Here is a 17,884-nt window from a genome sequence, read left to right on the forward strand (position 1 = left end):
GTCCTCTCTGACTAAGGTTCTTCTCCCCCGATTGCTCAGTTTGGCCGGGTGACCAGCTCTGGGAAGAGTCTTGGTGGTTCCAAACTTCCTCCACTGTGTTCTTGGGGACCTTCAATACTGCAGACATTTTTTGGCACCCTTCCCAAGATCTATGCCTCGACACAATCCTGTCTCAGAGCTCTACGGACAATTTCTTCGACCTCTGGGCTTGGTTTTTGCTTTGACATACACTGTCAACTCTGGGACCGTATATAGACAGCCTTTCCAAATCATGTCCAATCAATTGAATTTACCACAGGTGGACTCCAATCAAGTTGTAGAAACATCTCAAGGATGATCAATGGAAACAGGATGCACCTGAGCTCAATTTCAAGTCTCATATCGAAAGGTCTAAATTCTGATGGAAATAAAATGTGGAAACATTTCTAGCAACCTGTTTTTCATTTTGTCATTATTGGGTATTGTGATGTCATTGTGGGGTATTGTGTGTAGATTGATCAGGATTTTTAAAAATGTAATCCAATTTTAGAATAAGGCAAAATGTGTAAAAAGTCAAGGGGTCTGAATACTTTTTCGAAGGCACTACTTCAGGACAGCCTCAATTCGTCCATGTTGACTCCAATGTTTCCCACAGTTGTGTCAAGTTGGCTGAATGTCCATTGGGTGGTGGACAATTCTTGATACACACAGGAAACTGTTGTGTGAAAAAGCTATCATTGTTGAAGCTCTTGACACAATTGTTAATTTACGTTTATTTAACTAGGCAAGTCAATTAAGAACAAATTCTTAATTTCAATGATGGCCTAGGAACAGTGGGCTGCCTGTTCAGGGGCAGAATGATAGATTCTGTCAGCTCGGGGATTTGAACTTGCAACCTTTTGGTTACTAGTCCAACGCTCTAACCACTAGGCTACCCTGCCGCCCCAGTTAGCTGAGATATGGCAGGGCTTTACCTAGCAAAGACTTATAGATGACCTGGAGCCAGTGGGTTTGGCAACGAATATGTAGCCAACCAGAGCGTACAGGTCGCAGTGGTGGGTAGTATATGGGGCTTTGGTGACAATATGGATGGCACTGTGATAGACTACATCCAATTTGCTGAGTAGAGTGTTTGAGGCTATTTTGTAAATGACATCGCCGAAGTCAAGGATCGGTAGGATAGTCCGTTTTACGAGGGTATGTTTGGCAGCATGAGTGAAAGGATACTTTGTTGTGAAATAGGAAGTCGATTCTAGATGTACCTTTGGATCGGAGATGCTTAATGTGAGTCTGGAAGGAGAGCTTACAGTCTAAGCCAGAGGTATGTGTAGTTGTCCACATATTCAGAACCGCCAAGAGTAGTGATGCTAGTCGGGTGGGCAGATGCGGGCAACAATCGGTTGAAGAGCATTTGATTTTACTAGCATTTAAGAGCAGTTGGAGGCCACGGAAAGAGTGTTGAGTTGAAGCTCGTCTGGAGGTTAGTTAATACAGTGTCCAAAGAAGGGCCAGATGTATACAGAATGGCGTCGTCTACGTAGAGGTGGATCAAAGAATCACCCGCAGCAAGAGAGCGACATCATTGATATATACAGAGAAAAGAGTCGGGCCAGTTGCTGCGGGGGGTGCAGAGCTTTTGGACGGGGTAGGGGTAGCCAGTTGGAAAGTATGGCCAGCCGTAGAGAGATGCTTCTTGAAATTCTCGATAATCGTGGATTTATCAGTGGTGACAGTGTTTCCTAGCCTCAGTGCAGTGGGCAGCTGGGAGGAGGTACTATTAATGTTCATGGACTTTACAGTGTCCCAGAACTTGTGTTATTTAGTGCTGCAGGATGAAAAAGCTAGCCTTTGCTTTCCTAACTGACTGTGTGTATTGGTTCCTGACTTCCCTGAAAAGTTGCATATCGCATGGACCCTATTCAAAGCTTATAACTACAGATTACAGACTATCAATCAATGAAATGTATTTATGAAGCCCTTTTACATCAACCGATGTCACAAAGTGCAATACACCTGCGGTGGGGTAAGGAATCAGGCAGCAGATGTTCTCTCCGGAGGAGGCCGTCTTCCTTCAGACTGGAGGATACAGCCCACGATAGTGCAGATGTTCAAGCCCTATCACACAGATGGGGGGCGAAGCTCTATCACACAGATGGGGGGAGAAGCTCTATCACACAGATGGGGGAGAAGCTCTATCACACAGATGGGGGAGAAGCTCTATCACACAGATGGGGGAGAAGCTCTATCACACAGATGGGGAAGCTCTATCACACAGATGGGAGGCGAAGCCCTATCACACAGATGGGGGAGAAGCTCTATCACACAGATGGGGGAGAAGCTTTATCACACAGATGGGGAGAAGCTCTATCACACAGATGGGGGAGAAGCTCTATCACACAGATGGGAGCGAAGCCCTATCACACAGATGGGGGAGAAGCTCTATCACACAGATGGGGGGAGAAGCTTTATCACACAGATGGGGGGAGAAGCTCTATCACACAGATGGGGGGAGAAGCCCTATCACACAGATGGGGGGAGAAGCTCTATCACACAGATGGGGGGAGAAGCCCTATCACACAGATGGGAGAAGAAGCCCTATCACACAGATGGGGGGAGAAGCCCTATCACACAGATGGAGGTCGATGCTCTATCACACAGATGGGGGTCGATGCCCTATCACACAGATGGGGGGCGAAGCCCTATCACACAGATGGCCGCTGTAGGCGTTTGCACCAATTCCGTTGATCCACTTGAGGAAGAGAGCGAGAGAGAGTCAGTTCTACTTGTTGCTCCACGTTGGCCACAGCATCACTTGTTTTCAGACCTTGTACAGCGAACAACCTCCCATGGCTGCAGGGAAGTCCTCCAGGAGCTGATGGCATCCTCTAGAATCACTATTCATGAAAGGTGCCTGCAGACTACAGGCTACAAGCTACAGGCTACAGACTACAGGCTACAGGCTACAGCCTACAGGCTACAAGCTACAGGCTACAGCCTACAGGCTACAGGCTACAGACGACAGGCTACAGGCTACAGACTACAGCCTACAGGCTACAGGCTACAGGCTACAGACTACAGGCTACAAGCTACAGCCTACAGCCTACAGGCTACAGACTACAGGCTACAGGCTACAAGCTACAGGCTACAGCCTACAAGCTACAGCCTACAAGCTACAGGCTACAGGCTACAGACTACAGCCTACAGACTACAGGCTACAGACTACAGGCTACAGACTACAGGCTACAGACTACAGGCTACAGAGTACAGGCTACAGACTACAGGCTACAGACTACAGGCTACAGGCTACAGGCTACAGACTACAGGCTACAGGCTACAGACTACAGGCTACTCAGCTTCTTCAACTTGTTCAATGGTTACATCGTTTATGCACAACTCCAGTTGTGGTTATAGTTGGACTGATAAGAGTGAGGCTGGATTGTATGAGTTCTGTGGAAATAGGTTCCAACAGGCAGGTAGTTGACCTCATATTATGGACCATTTCAGAGACAGATGTTGGGGTTGTCAATGAGAATGTGGTGAAACTGCAGCTGGGAGGCTCAGTGTGAAGCAGAGAGACAGGCCTGAATCAAGGGGTAGATTGTACAGTGAAACTGCAGCTGGGAGGCTCAGTGTGAAGCAGAGAGGCAGGTCTGAGTCTGGGGGTAGATTGTACAGTGAAACTGCAGCTGGGAGGCTCGGTGTGAAACAGAGAGACAGGCCTGAATCAGGGGGTAGATTGGACACTGAAGTAAATGCTCTTTATTTCGGATTTGGGGATTTGAAAAATGCATGAAATATTGTACTTTATTCAATGGAGTGGGTAAAACAGGAGTTTTTCTGGTGGTTGAACTAATTTCAGAAATTATTATTCTGGGGTCCCCCTCACCATTATTATTCTGGAGTCCCCCCTCACCATTATTATTCTGGAGTCCCCCTCACCATTATTATTCTGGAGTCCCCCTCACCATTATTATTCTGGAGTCCCCCTCACCATTATTATTCTGAGTCCCCCTCACCATTATTATTCTGGAGTCCCCCTCACCATTATTATTCTGGAGTCCCCTCACCATTATTATTCTGGGGTCCCCCTCACCATTATTATTCTGGAGTCCCCCCTCACCATTATTATTCTGGAGTCCCCCCTCACCATTATTATTCTGGAGTCCCCCCTCACCATTATTATTCTGGAGTCCCCCCTCACCATTATTATTCTGGAGTCCCCCCTCACCATTATTATTCTGGAGTCCCCCTCACCATTATTATTCTGGGGTCCCCTCACCATTATTATTCTGGGGTCCCCCTCACCATTATTATTCTGGGGTCCCCCTCACCATTATTATTCTGGAGTCCCCCTCACCATTATTATTCTGGAGTCCCCCTCACCATTATTATTCTGGGGTCCACCTCACCATTATTATTCTGGGGTCCCCCTCACCATTATTATTCTGGAGTCCCCCTCACCATTATTATTCTGGAGTCCCCCTCACCATTATTATTCTGGGGTCCCCCTCACCATTATTATTCTGGGGTCCCCTCACCATTATTATTCTGGGGTCCCCCTCACCATTATTATTCTGGGGTCCCCCTCACCATTATTATTCTGGAGTCCCCCTCACCATTATTATTCTGGGGTCCCCCTCGCCATTATTATTCTGGGGTCCCCTCACCATTATTATTCTGGGGTCCCCCTCACCATTATTATTCTGGGGTCCCCTCACCATTATTATTCTGGGGTCCCCCTCACCATTATTATTCTGGGGTCCCCTCACCATTATTATTCTGGGGTCCCCTCACCATTATTATTCTGGGGTCCCCCTCACCATTATTATTCTTGGGTCCCCCTCACCATTATTATTTGGGGTCCCCCTCACCATTATTATTCTGGGGTCCCCCTCACCATTATTATTCTGGGGTCCCCCCTCACCATTATTATTCTGGAGTCCCCCCTCACCATTATTATTCTGGGGTCCCCCTCACCATTATTATTCTGGGGTCCCCCTCACCATTATTATTCTGGGGTCCCCCTCACCATTATTATTCTGGAGTCCCCCTCACCATTATTATTCTGGAGTCCCCCTCACCATTATTATTCTGAGTCCCCCTCACCATTATTATTCTGGGGCCCCCTCACCATTATTATTCTGGGGTCCCCCCTCACCATTATTATTCTGGGGTCCCCCTCACCATTATTATTATTCTGGAGTCCCCCCTCACCATTATTATTCTGGAGTCCCCCCTCACCATTATTATTCTGGGGTCCCCCTCACCATTATTATTCTGGGGTCCCCCCTCACCATTATTATTCTGGGGTCCCCCTCACCATTATTATTCTGGGGTCCCCCCTCACCATGATAATTCTGGGGTCCCCCCTCACCATTATTATTCTGGGGTCCCCCTCACCATTATTATTCTGGGGTCCCCCTCACCATGATTATTCTGGGGTCCCCCTCACCATTATTATTCTGGGGTTCCCCTCACCATGATAATTCTGGGGTCCCCCTCACCATTATTATTCTAGGGTCCCCCTCACCATTTGCAATGAGATTAGTGTAACTTGTGTGCAGCTCCCTTCTGCTAGTAATATACAACAACAAAAAACACCATATAGGTGCAGTGAAATGTGTTGTTTTACACGGTCAGCCACAGTAGTACAGCATCCCTGGAGCAAATTAGTTCCTTGCTTAAGGACACATCAACAAATCTTTCAGATGTTTTCCTGTTCCACTCTGGTATTCAAACCGCTCTAATCGTTAGGCTACTTGCCGCCCATTATTTTATTATTATGTGATGAAAGAAATTAAAAATAGGAGCTTTTTTGTCTGGAAATAAAATAAACATCGATCTCAACTGCGTTTACCAACTCCAGTCAGCAGATGGCGATGAGCGTCTTTCAGGCGACGCTGCCAGTTGTGACGTATAATCTAGTGGACGGGACGTTTCTTCAACAACAACAGCTGGTCAGACACCTCGGTAGCTTTCTAGACAAAATAGTCGTTGTTTAGTTGCACCTGTGTTTTAAAAATACGTGTGTCTTGTTGCTAGCTAGTTTCCCCATTTAATTTCATGTATACGTTGTTAGGTAGCTGGCTTGATAAATGAGCTTATCAATAGGCTAACGAACGCTAGCTAGCTAGCTAACTAACATCTCCGACCATGAGTTCACTAAGCTACTCTCCTCCTGACAAAGAAGTGGAGGTCTGCTGTTCGGAGAAAGAAGCTCTGGTGAAAGAGGAGGAGGAAGAGAAAGATGTTACAATACAAAAACAAGTAAATGGTGAGTCTGTTACCATGAAAGAAGAAGAGAAAGACGTTTCAGTGAAAGAAGAGGAAGACACGTTCAGAGTGAAAGAGGAGGAGGATGTTACAGTAAAAGAAGAGGAGGAAGAGAGAGCGGAGGATGCAGTTTTTGGAGTGAAAGAGGAGGAGGATGAGATGACTGTCACATTGAAAGAGGAGGAGACAGGAGATCTGATTAAGACCCGTAAGTACTGTCTTAAAAACGGCAGCACAAAATATTGTTACTATTCTCTTATTGAAACCTCGTTGGAGGAAGTATGTTCGATATGCTTTTTACATTTGTAACACAATCCATGTTCCATAAAACCATGATAAAAGGGCCATTATAGGACTTTTTTTAGACCTGTACATGCCCCCTGTCAGACTCCATGACCTCTGACCCCTCCATGATACAGACAACATCTAGTCATTATACTGTCAGACCCAATGACCTCTGACCCCTCCAGGATACAGACATCATCTAGTCATTATACTGAAAGACCCCATGACCTCTGACCCCTCCAGGATACAGACAACATCTAGTCATTATACTGTCAGACCCAATGACCTCTGACCCCTCCATGATACAGACAACATCTAGTCATTATACTGAAAGACCCCATGACCTCTGACCCCTCCAGGATACAGACATCATCTAGTCATTATACTGTCAGACCCAATGACCTCTGACCCCAACATGACAGACATCATCTAGTCATTATACTGTCAGACCCAATGACCTCTGACCCCAACATGACAGACATCATCTAGTCATTATACTGAAAGACCCCATGACCTCTGACCCAGACAACATCTTGGTGTCATTCTTGCTTCTTATATTGTGCTCTAATATAGAGAGTCTAGATGATGAGATGTATTTTTACATGTTAATATCTCAAAAGTAGCCTTTCTGATCCAGCTCATTTTTAGACATATATCATTTGTAACGAAATAAGCCTACTCTTTAAACACATGGACTCAAGGTACTTTTGAATGATATGACCCGTTTTATAAATAGAAATAGACAACTTTTATTTTTTGGTGTCTTTTATTGAGGTCTCAGTTTAATATGTTCTGGATGTAGCGTAGCCTATGTTGTAGATATAGAGGATGTAGCGTGGCCCTGTTGTAGATATAGAGGATGTAGCGTAGCCCTGTTGTAGATATAGAGGATGTAGCGTAGCCCTGTTGTAGGTATAGAGGATGTAGCGTAACCCTGTTGTAGGTATAGAGGATGTAGCGTAGCCCTGTTGTAGATATAGAGGATGTGGCGTAGCCCTGTTGTAGATATAGAGGATGTAGCGTAGCCCTGTTGTAGATATAGAGGATGTAGCGTGGCCTCTGTTGTAGATATAGAGGATGTGCGTGGCCCTGTTGTAGATATAGAGGATGTAGCGTAGCCCTGTTTGTAGATATAGAGGATGTGGCGTAGCCCTGTTGTAGATATAGAGGATGTAGCGTGGCCCTGTTGTAGATATAGAGGATGTAGCGTAGCCCTGTTGTAGATATAGAGGATGTAGCGTAGCCCTGTTGTAGATATAGAGGATGTGGCGTAGCCCTGTTGTAGATATAGAGGATGTAGCGTGGCCCTGTTGTAGATATAGAGGATGTGGCGTAGCCCTGTTTGTAGATATAGAGGATGAAGCGTAGCCCTGTTGTAGATATAGAGGATGTAGCGTAGCCCTGTTGTAGATATAGAGGATGTAGCGTAGCCCTGTTGTAGATATAGAGGATGTGGCGTAGCCCTGTTGTAGATATAGAGGATAAATCCATTTCAATTCAATCACGTTTTTGACAGCATCCCTTTTGAGTATCCATAGTGTCCATAGAGTATCCATAGAGTGTCCATAGATGTTTGTCCATGTAAGAAGTGGTCAGAAAGTGACTTTTTGGACCTGAATGGCAAAACATTCAGGAGATGTGGGGCGGCAGGTAGCCTAGTGGTTAGAGTGTAGGGCGGCAGGTAGCCTAGTGGTTAGAGTGTAGGGCGGCAGGTAGCCTAGTGGTTAGAGTGTAGGGCGGCAGGTAGCCTAGTGGTTAGAGTGTAGGGGCGGCAGGTAGCCTAGTGGTTAGAGTGTAGGGGCGGCAGGTAGCCTAGTGGTTAGGTGTAGGGCGGCAGGTAGCCTAGTGGTTAGAGTGGAGGGCGGCAGGTGGCCTAGTGGTTAGAATGTAGGGGGAGCAGGTGGCCTAGTGGTTAGAATGTAGGGGGAGCAGGTAGCCTAGTGGTTAGAGTGTAGGGGCGGCAGGTAGCCTAGTGGTTAGAGTGTAGGGGGAGCAGGTAGCCTAGTGGTTAGAGTGTAGGGGGAGCAGGTAGCCTAGTGGTTAGAGTGTAGGGGGAGCAGGTGGCCTAGTGGTTAGAATGTAGGGGGAGCAGGTAGCCTAGTGATTAGAGTGTAGGGGGAGCAGGTAGCCTAGTGGTTAGAGTGTAGGGGCGGCAGGTAGCCTAGTGGTTAGAGTGTAGGGGGAGCAGGTAGCCTAGTGGTTAGAGCGTTGGACTAGTAACTAAAAGATTGCAAGATCGAATCCCCGAGCTGACAAGGTGAAACTCTGTCGTTCAGCCCCTGAACAAGGCAGTTAACCCACTGTTCCTAGGCCTTCATTAAAAATAAGAATTTGTTCTTAACTGACTTGTCTAGTTAAATAAATAATAAAAAATGTTCAAAGGTAACCCGTTTTGTATTCCCCACCACACCATGAGACATCCCATGTTTGAATCACTGGAATAGACAAACGGTTGAGTGTGATATCATTTAAAAAAGCTTACAAAAGGTTTGTTCAACTGTTTTATAACCCCCCCCTCCCAATTTTTATTTATTTTTTATTACATTTTTTTAACCTTTTTACCGTCAATTATCTAAAACGTGCAAAATCCATGTTGTAGTTCAGACTCTACTTGACATCATCTGAGGTCCATGTTGTAGTTTAGACCCTACTTTACATCATCTGAGGTCCATGTTGTAGTTTAGACCCTACTTGACATCATCTGAGGTCCATGTTGTAGTTTAGACCCTACTTGACATCATCTGAGGTCCATGTTGTAGTTTAGACCCTACTTGACATCATCTGAGGTCCATGTTGTAGTTTAGACCCTACTTGACATCATCTGAGGTCCATGTTGTAGTTTAGACCCTACTTGACATCATCTGAGGTCCATGTTGTAGTTTAGACCCTCTACTTTACATCATCTGAGGTCCATGTTGTAGTTTAGACCCTACTTTACATCATCTAAGGTCCATTTTGTAGTTTAGACCCTACTTGACATCATCTGAGGTCCATGTTGTAGTGTAGGCCCTCTACTTTACATCATCTGAGGTCCATGTTGTAGTTTAGACCCTACTTGACATCATCTGAGGTCCATGTTGTAGTTTAGACCCTACTTGACATCATCTGAGGTCCATGTTGTAGTTTAGACCCTACTTGACATCATCTGAGGTCCATGTTGTAGTTTAGACCCTACTTGACATCATCTGAGGTCCATGTTGTAGTTTAGACCCTACTTTACATCATCTGAGGTCCATGTTGTAGTTTAGACCCTACTTGACATCATCTGAGGTCCATGTTGTAGTTTAGACCCTACTTGACATCATCTGAGGTCCATGTTGTAGTTTAGACCCTACTTTACATCATCTGAGGTCCATGTTGTAGTTTAGACCCTACTTGACATCATCTGAGGTCCATGTTGTAGTTTAGACCCTACTTGACATCATCTGAGGTCCATGTTGTAGTTTAGACCCTACTTGACATCATCTGAGGTCCATGTTGTAGTTTAGACCCTACTTTACATCATCTGAGGTCCATGTTGTAGTTTAGACCCTACTTGACATCATCTGAGGTCCATGTTGTAGTTTAGACCCTACTTGACATCATCTGAGGTCCATGTTGTAGTGTAGACCCTCTACTTTACATCATCTGAGGTCCATGTTGTAGTTTAGACCCTCTACTTTACATCATCTGAGGTCCATGTTGTAGTTTAGACCCTACTTTACATCATCTAAGGTCCATGTTGTAGTTTAGACCCTACTTGACATCATCTGAGGTCCATGTTGTAGTTTAGACCCTACTTGACATCATCTGAGGTCCATGTTGTAGTTTAGACCCTACTTTACATCATCTGAGGTCCATGTTGTAGTTTAGACCCTACTTGACATCATCTGAGGTCCATGTTGTAGTTTAGACCCTACTTGACATCATCTGAGGTCCATGTTGTAGTTTAGACCCTACTTGACATCATCTGAGGTCCATGTTGTAGTTTAGACCCTACTTTACATCATCTGAGGTCCATGTTGTAGTTTAGACCCTACTTGACATCATCTGAGGTCCATGTTGTAGTTTAGACCCTACTTGACATCATCTGAGGTCCATGTTGTAGTTTAGACCCTACTTTACATCATCTGAGGTCCATGTTGTAGTTTAGTCCCTACTTGACATCATCTGAGGTCCATGTTGTAGTTTAGACCCTACTTGACATCATCTGAGGTCCATGTTGTAGTTTAGACCCTACTTGACATCATCTGAGGTCCATGTTGTAGTTTAGACCCTACTTTACATCATCTGAGGTTTCTGCCATTGGTTGAATACAGGGAGTCATTTCAATTATACACATAGAATTCATAGAATAGACCTTTCAGACCATAGAATTCATAGAATAGACCTTTCAGAACATAGAATTCATAGAATGGACCTTTCAGACCATAGAATTCATAGAATGGACCTTTCAGATCATAGAATTCATAGAATGGACCTTTCAGACCATAGAATTCATAGAATGGACCTTTCAGACCAGTGGTGGAAAAAGTACCCAACTGTCAAACTGGAGTAAAAGTAAAGATTCCTTCATAGAAAATGACTCAAGTAAAAGTCACAGAGTGAAAGACTACTTGAGTAAAAGTCTAAAAGTATTTGGTTTTAAATATACTTAAGTATCAAATGTAAATGAAATTCCTAAAATATACTTTTAAGTATAAAAAGTAAAAGTATAAATCATTTCACATTCCTTATATTTAGCATTTCTTGTTTTATTATTTTACAGATAGCCAGGGGCGCACTCCAACACTCAGACGTCATTTACAAACAATGTATTTGTCAGATCAGATGCAGTAAGGATGACCAGGGATGTTCTCTTGATAAGTATGTGAATTGGACCATTTTTCTGTCCTGCTAAGCATTCAAAATGAAACGAGAACTTTTGGATGTCAAGGAAAAGTACTTAGGTAGTACTTTAAAGCATTTTTACTTAAGTACTTTGCACCTCTGCTTCAGACCACTGCAGTACATCATTGAAATTGTAATGAAATTTACATTTTAACTTCTAATTACTACCACAAAGATGGCCGCCGGTCCATCCAACTGGATGTCAAGGAAAAGTACTTAGGTAATACAAGATGGCCGCCGGTCCATCCAACCGTTGAATGTCAACTTAAATGATCCTCTCTATTCTGTTTATTTTTATGATTTCAACAGGTTTCTTATGGAGGATTGACAGTATAATTTAAAACCACAGATATTCCCATTCAAGTCCAACATTCTCTGATGTGCGTACCTCCAAACGTCTTTGTGGTTCGATTTGGAAGTCGAAAATGTACATTTTATGAACCATTTAAAGAACATATTTTGACCAAAACACGACACCCATGAGAACAAGATTGGATTTGGAGCTCTACATCATTTTGTTTTTAAAATCTCACCAAGTTTACTTTTAATGATGTAATGTTGTGAAAACTGACCTCAGGTTGTAGTCTAGATTAAACCTCATAGGAAGACCGTTTTATCATGTGGAGGTTTCATTCAGGCCTCTGTTTAACTAAAATAATCTGTTTGTCTTTGGCAGGAGAGAAACCAGACTCTCACTCTGACAGCGGGAAGAGTCCTTCAGGGGAACCAAACCCAGAGACGCCCAAACCAGCCAAACGACATCACTGCTCGCACTGCGGAAAGAGTTTTACTAAGTTACGAAACCTAAAAGAGCATGAGAGGACACACACCGGAGAAAAGCCTTTCCAATGCTCCCAGTGTGGAAACAGTTTTAGTCAGTTAGGGAGCCTGAAAATACACAAGAGAATACACTCTGGAGAGAAGCCTTACCACTGCTCCCATTGTGGATTGACTTTTACCTGGTTAGGGAGCCTGAAGTCACACGAGAGAATACACACAGGAGAAAAGCCCTACCACTGTTCCCACTGTGGAAAGAGTTTTAGGTGGTTAGAAGGCCTGACAAAGCATGAGAGAATACACACAGGAGAAAAGCCCTACCACTGTTCCCACTGTGGAAAGAGTTTTACTCAGTTGGGGAACCTGAAATCACATCAGAGGATACATACACAGGAGGAGAAGACATACCACTGCTCTCAGTGTGGAAAGACATTTTCCCAGTCAGAGGACCTGAAATCACATGAGAGAATAGAGAGGCTGTGTTCTGACTTAAGTTTTGACTGAGAATTTAGGTTTTTGTTTTTGTTCAAATGAAATCCTATTGTTTATATGATTTTTTTTTTTTAAAGAGCTTTACTTTTGTTTGAGTTTTTTTTCATCTGGAGACCTGATCATGTCTAAAATAAAATCAAATATTTTAAAATATGTTTAAAAAAAACGAATTATTAGCTTCGATTGATTGGATGCAAAATGTCAACCCTATGATGTTGTTTATTATATTATTTGCAAAATGTAAATGATTATATAAGTAAGTAGCCTTCCAGAACAGCTCCTAGAAACAGGAGCCTTGTCTTGTAGGATCCAGAACAAATCAAAGTTTATTTGTCACGTGTGCCGAATACAACAGGTGTAGTAGACCTTACAGTGAAATGCTGAATACAACAGGTGTAGTAGACCTTACAGTGAAATGCTGAATACAACAGGTATAGTAGACCTTACAGTGAAATGCTGAATACAACAGGTGTAGTAGACCTTACAGTGAAATGCTGAATACAACAGGTGTAGTAGACCTTACAGTGAAATGCTGAATACAACAGGTGTAGTAGACCTTACAGTGAAATGCTGAATACAACAGGTGTAGTAGACCTTACAGTGAAATGCCGAATACAACAGGTGTAGTAGACCTTACAGTGAAATGCTGAATACAACAGGTGTAGTAGACCTTACAGTGAAATGCTGAATACAACAGGTATAGTAGACCTCACAGTGAAATGCTGAATACAACAGGTGTAGTAGACCTTACAGTGAAATGCTGAATACAACAGGTGTAGTAGACCTTACAGTGAAATGCCGAATACAACAGGTGTAGTAGACCTTACAGTGAAATGCTGAATACAACAGGTGTAGTAGACCTTACAGTGAAATGCTGAATACAACAGGTGTAGTAGACCTTACAGTGAAATGCTGAATACAACAGGTATAGTAGACCTTACAGTGAAATGCTGAATACAACAGGTGTAGTAGACCTTACAGTGAAATGCTGAATACAACAGGTGTAGTAGACCTTACAGTGAAATGCTGAATACAACAGGTGTAGTAGACCTTACAGTGAAATGCTGAATACAACAGGTGTAGTAGACCTTACAGTGAAATGCCGAATACAACAGGTGTAGTAGACCTTACAGTGAAATGCTGAATACAACAGGTATAGTAGACCTCACAGTGAAATGCTGAATACAACAGGTGTAGTAGACCTTACAGTGAAATGCTGAATACAACAGGTGTAGTAGACCTTACAGTGAAATGCTGAATACAACAGGTGTAGTAGACCTTACAGTGAAATGCCGAATACAACAGGTGTAGTAGACCTTACAGTGAAATGCCGAATACAACAGGTGTAGTAGACCTTACAGCGAAATGCTGAATACAACAGGTGTAGTAGACCTTACAGTGAAATGCTGAATACAACAGGTGTAGTAGACCTTACAGTGAAATGCCGAATACAACAGGTGTAGTAGACCTTACAGTGAAATGCTGAATACAACAGGTGTAGTAGACCTTACAGTGAAATGCTGAATACAACAGGTGTAGTAGACCTTACAGTGAAATGCTGAATACAACAGGTGTAGTAGACCTTACAGTGAAATGCTGAATACAACAGGTGTAGTAGACCTTACAGTGAAATGCTTACTTACAGGCTCTAACCAACAGTGTGATTTTTAAGTTAAAAAAAATAGGTATTAGGTGAACAATAGATAAGTAAAGAAATAAAAAACAACAGTAAAAAAGAACAGTGGCGAAGCGACATACAGACACTGGTTAGTCGGGCTAGTTGAGGTAGTATGTACATCAATGTATAGTTAAAGGGGCACTGGTTAGTCGGGCTAGTTGAGGTAGTATGTACATCAATGTATAGTTAAAGGGGCACTGGTTAGTCGGGCTAATTGAGGTAGTATGTACATCAATGTATAGTTAAAGGGCACTGGTTAGTCGGGCTAGTTGAGGTAGTATGTACATCAATGTATAGTTAAAGGGGCACTGGTTAGTCGGGCTAGTTGAGGTAGTATGTACATCAATGTATAGTTAAAGGGACACTGGTTAGTCGGGCTAGTTGAGGTAGTATGTACATCAATGTATAGTTAAAGGGGCACTGGTTAGTCGGGCTAGTTGAGGTAGTATGTACATCAATGTATAGTTAAAGGGGCACTGGTTAGTCGGGCTAGTTGAGGTAGTATGTACATCAATGTATAGTTAAAGGGGCACTGGTTAGTCGGGCTAATTGAGGTAGTATGTACATCAATGTATAGTTAAAGGGGCACTGGTTAGTCGGGCTAGTTGAGGTAGTATGTACATCAATGTATAGTTAAAGGGGCACTGGTTAGTCGGGCTAGTTGAGGTAGTATGTACATCAATGTATAGTTAAAGGGACACTGGTTAGTCGGGCTAGTTGAGGTAGTATGTACATCAATGTATAGTTAAAGGGGCACTGGTTAGTCGGGCTAGTTGAGGTAGTATGTACATCAATGTATAGTTAAAGGGGCACTGGTTAGTCGGGCTAGTTGAGGTAGTATGTACATCAATGTATAGTTAAAGGGACTATGCATATATGATAAACAGAGAGTAGCAGCAGCGTAAAAGAGTGGTTGGGGGGGTCGGGTATTGTGTCATTATGGGGTATTGTGTTGTCATTATGGGGTATTGTGTCATTATGGGATATTGTGTCGTCATGGGGTATTGTGGGGTATTGTGTCATTATGGGGTATTGTGTCATTATGGGGTATTGTGTTGTCATGGGGTATTGTGTTGTCATGGGGTATCGTGTCATTATGGGGTGTTATGTCATTATGGGGTATTGTGTCGTCATGGGGTATTGTGGGGTATTGTGTCATTATGGGGTATTGTGTCGTCATGGGGTATCGTGTCATTATGGGGTGTTATGTCATTATGGGGTATTGTGTCGTCATGGGGTATCGTGTCATTATGGGGTGTTATGTCATTATGGGGTATTGTGTCGTCATGGGGTATCGTGTCATTATGGGGTATTGTGTCATTATGGGGTATTGTGTCGTCACGGGGTATTGTGTCGTCACGGGGTATTGTGTCGTCACGGGGTATTGTGTCATTACGGGGTATTGTGTCATTACGGGGTATTGTGTCGTCATGGGGTATTGTGTCATCATGGGGTATTGTGTCGTCATGGGGTATTGTGTCGTCATGGGGTATTGTGTCGTCAAGGGGTATTGTGTCATTACGGGGTATTGTGTCGTTACGGGGTATTGTGTCGTCATGGGGTATTGTGTCATCATGGGGTATTGTGTCATCATGGGGTATTGTGTCGTCATGGGGTATTGTGTCATTATGGGGTATTGTGTCGTCATGGGGTATCGTGTCATTATGGGGTGTTATGTCATTATGGGGTATTGTGTCGTCATGGGGTATCGTGTCATTATGGGGTGTTATGTCATTATGGGGTATTGTGTCGTCATGGGGTATCGTGTCATTATGGGGTATCGTGTCATCATGGGGTATTGTGTCATCATGGGGTATTGTGTCGTCAAGGGGTATTGTGTCATTACGGGGTATTGTGTCGTTACTGGGTATTGTGTCATTATGGGGTATTGTGTCATCATGGGGTATTGTGTCATCATGGGGTATTGTGTCATCATGGGGTATTGTGTCGTCATGGGGTATTGTGTCATTACGGGGTATTGTGTCGTTACGGGGTATTGTGTCGTCAAGGGGTATTGTGTCGTTACTGGGTATTGTGTCATTATGGGGTATTGTGTCATCATGGGGTATTGTGTCATTATGGGGTATTGTGTCATTATGGGGTATTGTGTCATTATGGGGTATTGTGTCATCATGGGGTATTGTGTGTAGATTGATGATGAGAAAAATGTATTTAATCCATTTTAGAATAAGGCTGTAACGTAACAAAATGTTGGAAAAGGGGAAGGGGTCTGAATACTTTCTGAATTCACTGTATATTTCAAATAGTATGTTGAAACAATGTCGAAATAAACATGTCTTCATTTTCACACAGTCAGAAACTATAAATAGATGTCTACATTTTACAATCAATTAGTAAAAAGAGATCCTAAAATATCACATTCATTAGTAACTATCCATTGTTTTGCAAAAGTTGGTTCCTGTTGAAGTGTTTGGTCCTGTTTCGTATTTGGTCAAACAGAAACACTCTGATCATTGGTTGACCCAATAGAACCTTCCACAATTTCAACCAATGGCTGTAAGTTACAGCTGGGGATGAGGAACTGTGTGCAGTCGACTGTCTGCAATTGACTTTATGATCTTTGATCATGGGGTATTGTGTCATTACGAGGTATTGTGTCATCATGTGTGTAGATTGATGATGAGAAAAATGTATTTAATCCATTTTAGAATAAGGCTGTAACGGTTGTTTTTTTAAAGTTCATGTAGGCGCAAGATGGACACTTTTTATCCCCATAATGCATCACAATTTGAAAAGGCGGTGACTTGACGAAAGTGATCCGCTGGAACGAGCCCATTGCCATAACATGTGCAACCATACCTGTCCAAGCATTGTAAACTCAGTCAGGTGTCAGCAACGTCTGAGCAGAGAAACGCACCCAAAGACTGCAGGTGGGGGCATTTAAAGACCTAGCCCCGACCCTTTTCAGGTGAATGAGGTGGACTGAGGTGTGGCAACCAATAATGCTGTGTTCTTAACCAAGTGGGAGGTCGGGATTTTCCAATTGTGAAGTAGTAAATACCAGTTGAATGGCTGTTCATGTGGATTTTTTCCCCCAGTCGTATGTGGTAAATTCCCACTTGGTTATGAATGCAGCGTACTGATAACTAACCCCAGATGTGTCATTGGGGTGGCAGCGTAGCCTAGTACTTAGAGCATTGGACTAGTAACCGAAAGGTTGCATGTTCAAATCTCCGAGCTGACAAGGTACAAAATCTGTCGTTCTGCCCCTGAACAGGCAGTTAACCCACTGTTCCTAGGCCGTCATTGAAAATAAGAATTTGTTCTTAATTAACTGACTTGCCTAGTTAAATAAAGGTACAATTTTAAAAAATGGCATTGTTTCCAATGGGAACAAAGTTGTATCGTTCATCACACATGACATAGGTATCATCTTGCTTATCATCTTTCAGCACTTCAGCAAATCTTTCCCAAACTTCACTTTTGTGACCCTCCCGTCTCTTTATTTTCAACTCTCCATTTCGCAGTTTTTCTTAATAAATTAATAAACAATTATCTGTTTGTTTGACT

General features: G+C 43.2%; 1 protein-coding gene across 1 annotated transcript; it reads left to right on the forward strand.

The window, feature by feature from the left end:
* Window positions 1-5,899: 5,899 nt before the first annotated feature.
* Window positions 5,900-13,144, forward strand: LOC115119047 (gastrula zinc finger protein XlCGF7.1-like). The gene is made up of 2 exons (XM_065002258.1): window positions 5,900-6,460; window positions 12,083-13,144. Exons 1-2 carry the CDS (start codon window positions 6,133-6,135, stop codon window positions 12,685-12,687), a joined length of 933 nt encoding a protein of 310 aa, XP_064858330.1. The 5' UTR covers window positions 5,900-6,132; the 3' UTR covers window positions 12,688-13,144.
* The last annotated feature ends 4,740 nt before the right edge of the window (window positions 13,145-17,884 follow it).

The sequence above is a fragment of the Oncorhynchus nerka genome, linkage group LG15, assembly GCF_034236695.1.
Source record: "Oncorhynchus nerka isolate Pitt River linkage group LG15, Oner_Uvic_2.0, whole genome shotgun sequence".
NCBI classification, from domain to species: domain Eukaryota; kingdom Metazoa; phylum Chordata; class Actinopteri; order Salmoniformes; family Salmonidae; genus Oncorhynchus; species Oncorhynchus nerka.